The sequence below is a fragment of the Glycine max genome, chromosome 16, assembly GCF_000004515.6.
Source record: "Glycine max cultivar Williams 82 chromosome 16, Glycine_max_v4.0, whole genome shotgun sequence".
NCBI lineage: Eukaryota > Viridiplantae > Streptophyta > Magnoliopsida > Fabales > Fabaceae > Glycine > Glycine max.
The window spans coordinates 20,751,155-20,761,826 of NC_038252.2; the positions used below are offsets into that span (position 1 = coordinate 20,751,155).

Sequence of the window (10,672 nt, forward strand, 5' to 3'; positions counted from 1 at the left end):
TCTTTTAATTTTATATTTTCAATTTTCACCTCAATTTATTCATTATATGTACGATTTACAAGAGGGGGGATCAAAGCAATTTTTAATGTAACAGAATGAAATTTTGGCCACTGTAACATCAACAACAAAAAAAAGCCTAATGCCACTACATAAGGTCGGCTATATGAATCACAAGACACCATTCAACACGATAAAATCAACATAAAACTAAAATTTAATTAGGAAACATACTAATCAAAGTGATGATGGTCAAATAATTATTTAATGATAAACCGATACTAATATGAAAGACCACTAAAAAACAAAAGAATATGAAATAACCAAGCTGTCCAATTGCACTTACACAGAAAAGGGTAACATTTATATCCCCAATGAAAGCCCCACAATGCCTTTTCGGATCTTTCCTTCACAGCAAGTTTGCGGGACACATCATGCTTCACATTAAGAAAGAAAACACAGAAAAGGCAAGAGCTCATGACCCTACCCAAAACATAGGAAACAACTAAGATGGTTCCTCATCTAACACGGTGGTGTCTCACTTCAAGAAGTTATAATACTAAAGACAAAACCAATTAATCAGAATGCAAAACTAGCTGTGAAGAGAACTTACTTTATCTTTGCCCAATAGAATGCGATGCCCTATAATGGTCACAAACTCAGCCTAAATTTGAACTCACTAATTAGTAATTGGTTACACAGTTTTAGGAGGAGGAACCATAACTGAATGATGTCACAATATTGGCAGGAATAAACAAGTCTGATTGAACACCATCTTGTCCATCCATAGCAGGAAGCTGATTAAGATCAAAAGTCAAAATCTTGGAACAATTCTGAGCATTTCCCACAGGTGAGGAAGTTGCTTGAGCTGATGACTGAGCTTCTGCCGTGCTGGTCCAATTAGATATCTTGTGGTCCCCAAAGACCTGACCAGTTGAGAAAGTCTTGATGAAAATTTTACAATGATACCCTCTAATGGCTTCCACAGCATTACCCCCAAGAACAGTTGTTTCCTCTCCTTGCATGGTTGGTTTTTTGGCATGATGCTCCTCTTTTGTGGCTAACACACCATCTGATTCAGATTCATCCATGACTTGAATGTTCTTAAAAATTTTGCTGCTGCATAGATGACCCTCTAAAACTTGGGGACTTGGGAAAGTTGTATTGCATATTCTGCATAGCTTGTCCCCCTCCTCAGCTGCTTCTAATTCTGTTAATTTCATTTTCTTTGTCACTCTCTTTCTATCTCTCTTCATCTCATCAGAATCCCCAAAAACTGGGTTTAACAGCTTCTTCTCTTCAATCTGATCACCGTCAAGCTCTTCCTCCCGCTTGGGATTCCCACTTGCCAGCAACATGAGGTTATACACAGCCTCTTGCATACGTGGCTCAATTTCCCCATCATCTTCTAAACCAGAATTTGACTTGCTACAAGAAGGGCTTCTGCGGCCTCTCTTGGCAGAGACAGACCAACAACCCCTGAGAGCTTGGGAGAGATCAACAGCAGTAGAGTCATCAGAAAGGGTTGATGAAGATGTGGAATTGGAGGATGCACCATTGATTGAAGGAGTGTTGTTTTGAATCCCCTTCCTCATCCTCTCAGGGTGAGACCTCAAGTGCCCGAACAAGGACTTCATGGAAGAAAAGCTCTTTCCACAAAGAGAACAAGTGGGGTTGCCACTCACAAACACCCATTTGTTGGTTTTGGGCTTTGCAACAATAGTAGTGCCTTGTTTAGCCCTATGAACCTGCTGCTTCTTGGAAAGGTTGTGTATTCTCATGTGTCCACCAAGTGCTTTACCTGAGCCGAACCCTTTCTTGCAGATATGACACACCCAAGAACGATGCTCATTGTTGTTAACAGCCTCTGACCCTTCTACTTTCACGGTAGTAACCAAAGACCCTTGATTTTCCCTATGATGCTGAGCCTCTTGGTCTTTTTCCATTGAACCAAAAATTGAACCTTTCTTGATTTTTTGGGTGATTAATGGAGAGAGAATGCAATTACTAGCACCTGGCTATAGATTGAGGAAAAGAACACCAAAGGGTATAATACCACACACACCTGATGAAGACAAAATTGACACAAAGACCAGGTCAGATTAAAAAAGATAGAGGAAAAGAACACCAAAGGGTAGCTTAGCGACCAAGAAAATAATCTCTCTAACTGATGATTCTCTTTTGTGTTGTATTTTTTTTGGTAAAACACAAAGAAGAAAAAGGGTAATCTAGAAATTTGAATTTAAACCACCACCAACACAATTGACTTGGTCCATTGCAGGGTTTTAAAACACTAGAAAGATAATAATAGATTGGGGAAAAAAAGAAAGGAAGAAGAAGAAGCGGAGATGCTACCTTAGAAATTCAGAAGAAAACAAGGTTTTTGACGAGTCGCATATTAGAGAGAGTGGTGTCTGTTGTGTTCTACTTCTACTAGGATTGGAAAATTGGGAGTCCCTTTTTAACTTGTGTGTGGAAGAATTGGAGTGTCACGTTTCTGAGACCTTTACTTCTTATTATTATTGTCTTTCGCAATGCCCTTGTGCTGTGCCCCCACCTTTTACATTTAAAAGCCCAAATGCTATGGGAGTTTGTTTCAGTTCAGCGAACACAAATGACGCCATTAATCTCGCCAGTACACGCCTAATATTACCTAGGTTTATACTAATAATTGTGTGAAATTAAAATAAAAAATAATGAGGTGGCATGGTGCAGTAAATGTATTCAAGAATTAAAATTGTAAATAGCACAGTATTAAATAAAAACCACCAATTAATGAGTAGTTAGTATTTTATGTAACGCCTCAAAAAAATTATTTTATGTAATAATTCAGCAAAAAAATATTTTGTATAATAGATGGAATTTTTGTCGGTATAAATTTGGAAAGTTTTAAATTCAATTAAATTTTTAAAATATATTAAAAGAAAAATATTTGATTACTATTTTGGTACTCTGATTTATTTATTAGGTTTAATTTGTTTCTTTATTTTTAAAAAGTTCTAATTTGATCCATTATTATCTTTTAAATGAATCCATTTTGTTCCTGATTAAAACTAAATTTTGTCTATTTTTTTTTAAAAGATAGAAGAAAAATGGATCAAATTAAACTTATTTTAAAAAAATAAAAAAATTAATTGAATTTTTCAAAATTAAATTAGATGGCGAAAATAATAACTAAACCTATTTAAAGTTATAAAAAAAATAAGTATGCAAATATCTAAGACAAATGTTAACTGCAAAAACTTAACTTGGTGTAGGATTTTTCCAACTTAATTAGTGATCTTCACGGAGGTAAACCTTAAGTATGTAGTATGTGATTGCATTAAATATTTAAAATGAGAATTTATTTGTCAATAGTAATTCTATTTGATTGAGTATGATTGCCTATGTGAATGATACATGTGAGGACCTTGAGTAAAATGAAAAGTGTCACGAATTTGGACTGAGAGTTACAATAGTACGAGCTGTTTTTATTAAGGTTTTGACCTCAAAAATGATTTTTTAAGGTTTGAAAATGTAGGGTAGCATATATGATTTGTGAAAATCCAACTCCTAGAGCATCGAGAGTGCTAAAAATACATTAGGAGCGAAACGGTGAAAAATCGAGTGGCAGAGAGATTTTAGATAGTAGGTAACTTAACTTTGGAATCCCTGCCTCTGTATAAATTATCTTAGAGTTATTTATTTTCTAGAACTGTTGATTTATTTACTCTATATTGCTGAGATAAATGCTAGATTTGATGTTTGATGTATGTTGTGAAAGTGTGCATTTCTGTACTGATAAAATTACTAAAATGTGTGTGTGTGTGTGTGTGTGTGTGTGTTTGTCAGTATGCGCTATGGTTTGGGTTTGAGGGTGTATGACCCTTGTTAAATTGTTTGTTATCTCTGGTTAGATATCTATAATTACAGCTGTTATGCTATCCGATGTTTTTGTGTGACAAGTGGTTTTACCGCTTAAGGGGCCACGACTGGTTCCCCGAGAATAGTACGTAGGATGAAACCTCGTCTCTCTTATTTGTTTGTTTGTTTGTATGCGTCCATTGATGCCCGTGGCATGAGGGCTATGCCTGCGATGCAGTGGCAATAATCAAGAGGATTGGATAGAGATTAAGGAATCGTTGGTTCTATTTCCTTCTGTGAGAAGGTAAGGTTACATGGAGGAAGTGGATGATGGACAAAGATACATTGGGTGTAGATGGCGAAGAGGGTCGAAGAACCTAGGGGAATCAACGAGTGGTGACTACCCGACATTTGGTGCACTTATTTAGCATGGGTAACTCACAGGCCTCACTTTGCTACTCCTGACAGGCTTCGAGACTAAGCTTTTTGAGTTAGGAGATGAGGGGTCGGTGTATGATGTATTCGTATGTAGCAATCACTCCTGATTGTCATCTGTGGCGTCCCTATATAATGACTGGTTTAATAATAATTAATTAAATAGCAAAAACCATGGGATTTTTTTTCTTTTTCTTTTCTCTCTCTTTTTCACAGTAATTAAGTTCAGAAGGAAAATTGTCACTATAGAGTCCTGAATGGTCAGTTCACAACTCTATTCGAAGTCATTTCTTTCTGATCACTCATAACTTCTAAACTATTTTGCTCTTTCAAAAAGAAAAGATATGTCAGCCATTATTTTAGGTCGTCACGTAAAAAAATAATAAAATGCGGTCGATAAACTCTTTTCAATATAAAGTTTGTTAACACTTTCTTTTTAAATAACAAGATTAAACGTAATTACATTCATCATCTAAAACTGTCCAAAATATGGGAGTTTGCAAAATACATAGTGACATCCAGAGCAAAGGTATCAACTGTGGTGGCTTCAGCCACATATATACAATCATCAAAATTCCTATACAATAGGTTTACCCATCCAAAAATCAAAAGAGTAAACCTAACAGTCTATACTAGATACACCCACCCCCAAAAAGTATGTAAACCTAGTCTAAAGAGCCGTCTACTATGATGAAGAGTCTCCACTAGTCGCTATCCCTCCAGGGCCGCTCTCCTCCGTAGAGTCTACCTCAGATGCTGACATGACATCCTCTGGAGAATCCACATCAGGAAGTGGGTCCTCATCACCCTCTGGAAAGTCAAGAGCATCCACAACAGGCTCAGGAGGTAACTCCTCAGGGTCTTCTTCAGAGGACGACACCTCTATCACTTGGGTTGGCTCCACTAGTCGATATGGAGTAGGTGTAGGTAGTATCCACTCCACAGTTCGCTGAAGCGTGCGTGCGGGTTCCTCTGGATGTACCAATGAAGTAGCAATGAGCCGAATCGTGCCACGGAATCGGCACCTCGCATTGCCTTCGAGGGTCTCCCAAACTCCCTCTAGGCACTCCATCTCCACTTGATCATGGATTAATTGCACTGCCATCGCGATCTACAAGAAATAAAAGAAAGGGGGTAGACTCTTTCACGAGAAATCTAACTACGGTTAACAACACAATGCGTCTCATAACCGCTACATGTAGTTAAAAGGTATGCCTCAAGGGTTTTCTTCTCTGGTAATCGATTACACAACATTGGTAATCGATTACCAGAGGCTAAACTCGAGTTACACAGCTTCAGAACATGGAAACCTGCAATTTACACTGTGTAATCGATTACACATATATGGTAATCGATTACCAGTGCCCTGTTACTCTGTGTAATCGATTACACAGCATTGGTAATCGATTACCAGAGACCACCTCAACATCCTATCTCCATTTCTAAGCCTTGTAATCAATTACACCCCTTGGTAATCGATTACCAGAGGCCATCTCAACTTCCTGTCTCCATTTTTAAGCCTTGTAATCGATTACACACCCTTGGTAATCGATTACCAGAGGCTATCTTAACTTCCTGTCTTCATTTTTAAGCCTTGTAATCGATTACACACCCTTGGTAATAGATTACCAGAGGCCATCTTAACTTCCTATCTTCATTTTTAAGCCTTGTAATCGATTACACACCCTTGGTAATCGATTACCAGAGGCCATATTCCAGATATCACTCAAGATCCATAGTTGGTCAGCCTCCACACAAGCCTCCTTGCTTTGTGGTCTTTGTTCTTTTATTGGTTGACTGCCAAGAGCTCGCCTGTTTAGGTACGTCACAGGTTCTCACTGACTGACTATGCCTGGGTTGGGTCGGGATTGGTCAAGCTTGGTTTTGGGCAATAGCACCCCACCTGACGTCCCCAAGGTCTCCTGACCCCCGCGACATATCTCCAGGTACCACTCTGTGGTCAACAAATAAAAGTAGGAAGACTGACTCTTCCACACTTTCTCACTTCAAGCTTGTAGGATTATGGGGTACCCGTCATATGTGGTACTAGGTGGCGATCGAGCGATGGTGCAAATCAACTCTCCCACATCCACAAATCAAACATGAACCCACCATCCCCAGTTGCCCACCTTCAACTGAGCTCACGTACCCCCACGTAGCCCTTATCCTCGTTCCTCTCAGCATCGGGTCCCCATCAACCCCTCCAAGCTTTCACAAAATCCAAGCAATTCAATATCCAAACATCATGAATTATCCTAAACTAAGAAAACAAGGCAGAGGCAGAAACTCTGCCCAAAACACATTCCAATCCACAGCTTTCCCTACTCAAATACCCCAATAACATTCTCTTCGTTCCGATTCGTTAACCGTTGGATCGACTCGAAAATTTTACTGGAGGTCCCTAGTACATAATTCTACATTTTGACCGTTGGGATCTGCTAGAAAATGTCCAAAATCCAATATGTACTACTCTTCCCATAACCAACAATGCATAAGCATTTTCTGCACAAGAGCCAAATTCTGCTGCACAAAATTTGACAGCTTTTTGCTGCACAAATTGGGCAGATTTCGAAATCCCACTTGCCCTCATCCGATTTTGCTCAAATTGGATCCTACAAGTCCTAAATCATGTATAAATCATATCTAAACCAAAGACAAGCTTCAAACCAAAGCAATTCAAAATATAGGTGTCTAAAACCCCTCAATTTAGTGGATTTTCAAGGTTTGAGAAGTGAAAATGAGAATGGGGTAATTTTGGAGCAAACTCTCATCTCAAACAAGTCTATAACATTAATTTAAACTTGCTCAAACTGGTTTTATGATGAAAACTCCACCAATTCAGAATTTGACCCCTCAACACCCAATTTACCCTAGAAATGGCTCTTGCTTTCACTTTGGTCACTCATTTTCCTCATTTGCTCAGCCCAAGTTTTCCCACAAGTCCTAAATGACATTTTAAACTAGGATTAACTCACTTTAGCCTTCAATTACCACTAACCCCAAATTTAGCTTTTCAAACCCTCAAAACCTCACACTTTTCCACTCACATCACTACCATTCTCACATTCAACCCTAGGTTAACTCTCCCCATCATCTCTACCAGTTTTCTACCAATGATTTCAGCACACAAGCATCACAAAGCATCATTATGAAAACCCTAAAACAGAATGGGTATATTTGGCTCACATCAAGCATGACAAGTTTAGCATGCTTTCAACAAATTCCTTCACAAATAACTACCATAAGGCATAAACCTAGTAGAACTACCCATCATATCTCCCAAAAACCCAATACCCACAAAATTTATGTGAGAAGAAGTCTACCCAAACCTGAAATTTGAAGTCCCACAACGTAGAGGTGTGCTTCACGACTCCGAAAATGGCTTCCTTTTGCGATTTGGAGTAGAAATGGTGAGCAAAGTTTGGAGCTTTAATGGAGGCTTCAATGGTGAATGAGAAGGGGATAAGAAAAGCAACTTGAGAATGAGGGAAAAGCTTCTGATTTTTTTTTTTGTTGTTGAGTGAGGAGAGAGAACGTGACTTTTTTATACAAAAGAATGATTTCCTTTTCCTATTATTTTATTTTCTAAAGCACTTGCCACTTGTCCCATTTTGAGTGGAACAAAAGGGCCCACTTTTTCTCTTGATATGACTCATACTCAGCCACAAGAAGAGAAAAAATCTGACCTTTTGAAATGCTAAAATCCTGCCTCGGTTTGCATGTCGTTTCTTTGGTTCCAGTCCCGCGCGTTTCTCTGCACCCGTCGGGGCCCGTTTTCGAAAGTAGGCGATATATATATCAAAACGCTCAGAATGAAACCTTGAGCGTGGTTCAGAGGTTGGTTTTGTTAAATTATTAGTTGCACGCAAAACGATAATTTTTAGACTAATTAATTGAGAATTAATCTATAACTGTCCAGTTATGGATTACTCTTCGTTAATTAGCCTAACCCGCGCATTTTTCCCCCAATGTACATACTTCTACCAGGAGTATATATATATATATACACACACACACACACACACACACACTGAATAATACTTATATATAATTATTTAAAATATATCATTTACAAAATTCTGGGTAGAAATTTCCAGGATGTCACATCATCCATGTGATTTGTAAGACCACAAAGACCTGGGAGGATTAGTGGCAATGATTGGGCCCAACAGTGAATTAAGTGTGATGCTTAGGATGCGAGAATGTTGTTTGTTAGACAATCACACATAGTGATTACGTAGATTGTATGTTTTAATTTTGTTTTACTGTTGCCTATTGTTTATGGTATTCGATGAGTGGAGGACTCACCCTTGCAACCACCAATTTCAGGGGAAGATCATGGAGCACCAATGGAGGATAATCAGATGGATCAATAGCTATCACTACAGCTACACGATGCAAGAAGAGGCATGTCTCCATGCACATTTTGGATACATTCAGTGCCATGTTTTACTGTTAGATGAGCCCCATGTTCCACTGATCACCATAGAGGCAAATGCCTCATATCACTACATGTTTGAGCGTACCTCTCAACGTGATATCACGCATATCATTATCTATTACGCCTACTTTGGACTTGCACGACCGCACAACCCACTGCAATTCGTGTAGCATTTCTTTAGGCAGGATGTCAATGGGAGGCCTACTAGATGTACCTTCCGCCATGACACGACCATCAAAGTTTACGAGGATGTGGGAGATTTTAGTGATGATAAGGATCTCACATCGTCTGAGATTGCCTACTAGCGGGATGTTATTGGTGAAGAGATACTTGGGGGAGAGATGCTTTCATCTGATGAGGAACGCGGTTCCTCTGAAGACAAGAACGAACCTTTCGAAGATATGGCTTCGCCCTAGTTAGTTGTGGGTCTTGGGTGCTGATTTCTCTTAGTGTAGGATGGTTTTGCCTTTTTGATGTATATTTGGGGTGGGAAGATTTCTATAATGAGTGTTGTAATATTTTGTTGTATAAAACCTTTTGGTGATACTGTGTGATGTTTTGAGGTGGGGGGATGAATATTTATTTCTTGTTACGGTTGTAATGATTCTAGTACACTTATGTTTAAACTGTAAGGATCACTGAGACTCAATATGGATGTTTATTATTCCTTCCAGTTTTCTTCATTATTTAATTTTTGCGCAAGTTATTTCTTGATAATTTATACTTTATTATAGCATTGCGTAAGGACAGAAGAAAATGGCAACAACTTTCAAAATGTTTATTTCTTTTTTCGCATTTTGACAACACCTTTTATTAATGAGCATTTAATTATATGTATACATTTTAATCAAGCACAATAAATATATAAATATATGTGTTCCTTCTTTTCCCAAAAGAAAAAAAATTGAGATGTTTTGTCAACTTAGAAATAGAAACAAAAATTTAATGACGCGTATTCCGCAATATTTACTATATAAATGATTTTAAAGTTATATTTCAAGAAAAAGAAATTCAGGCGTTACACTTAGTCTTTAGTTTTAATTTGTCTTTTGTTTTTGAGTCTTAGTTTAATTGTTTTTGAGTCCTTACTTTTTTTTAAGTAGTTTTTGCTGTTTTAGTAGTTTTAGTTAGTCTTGCTTGAGGCAAGGTTCTAAGTTTGGAGTGTTGATAAACGTCAAATTTACCGAATTTTCATATACATTTTGTGATGTTTATTTGACATTTTAGTTAACTTTAAGCTTTATTTTGAATCAAATTAGCTTTAAATTCAATTTTTACTTTGTCTCAGGTAGAATTTTATATGTTTTAGTTATTTTAATGAATTTTTGATAGTTATTCAGTAAAAACAAGTCATTCTGGCAAGATCTCCAAAGGCCCATAATCAACAGAAAGTTCTGGAATGAGAAATTGCGAAAATTGAATATGCAAACTAGGAAAATCAAGAGGAAAATGTTTTTCAAGGATAAATCAGCTAAAGAAGAAGATAATTATTTGAGTTAATTAAAGATATTATTGGTTTGTAACTTCTTGTGATTATCTTCTTAATTAAATCCAACTACAATTCAATAAATAGGCGGCTAGGCATTCATTGTAACGTGTAGAAGTCCCCAGCAGTTCTTATAATTATATTTTAGACTTTCACCTACTAGACACCTTAATTATTCCATTAGACACTCTAGGTTTCATTATATTATTTTAATGAGTGCAATTCCTTCCACCTAGAAGAGGAAATGATGAAGCTTGTTTTGCTTTAAGTCTATCAATTCAATACTTCATCTTGAGTTCTTTATTTGTTTCCGTACTTAATGGTTTTTATTTGATTGACCATCTTATAGATGAATTCAGGAATTGACTTGCGCTTTGATGAGCCTTGTTGAAACCCGAACATGAATCATGTACTTAATTGGGAATATCTCTTGGGATAGAATAATCTTGGTTAAGCCTCACTAGTTCTCG

The 10,672-nt window shown here is 37.4% G+C and overlaps 1 protein-coding gene across 1 annotated transcript; it reads right to left on the bottom strand.

The window, feature by feature from the left end:
• Window positions 1-242: 242 nt before the first annotated feature.
• On the bottom strand, window positions 243-2,491 carry LOC102667003 (zinc finger protein ZAT1). The gene is made up of 2 exons (XM_006599159.4): window positions 2,353-2,491; window positions 243-2,062 (listed from the first exon to the last, which is right to left on the bottom strand). Exon 2 carries the CDS (start codon window positions 1,941-1,943, stop codon window positions 702-704), a length of 1,242 nt encoding a protein of 413 aa, XP_006599222.1. The 5' UTR covers window positions 1,944-2,062; window positions 2,353-2,491; the 3' UTR covers window positions 243-701.
• Window positions 2,492-10,672: the final 8,181 nt, after the last annotated feature.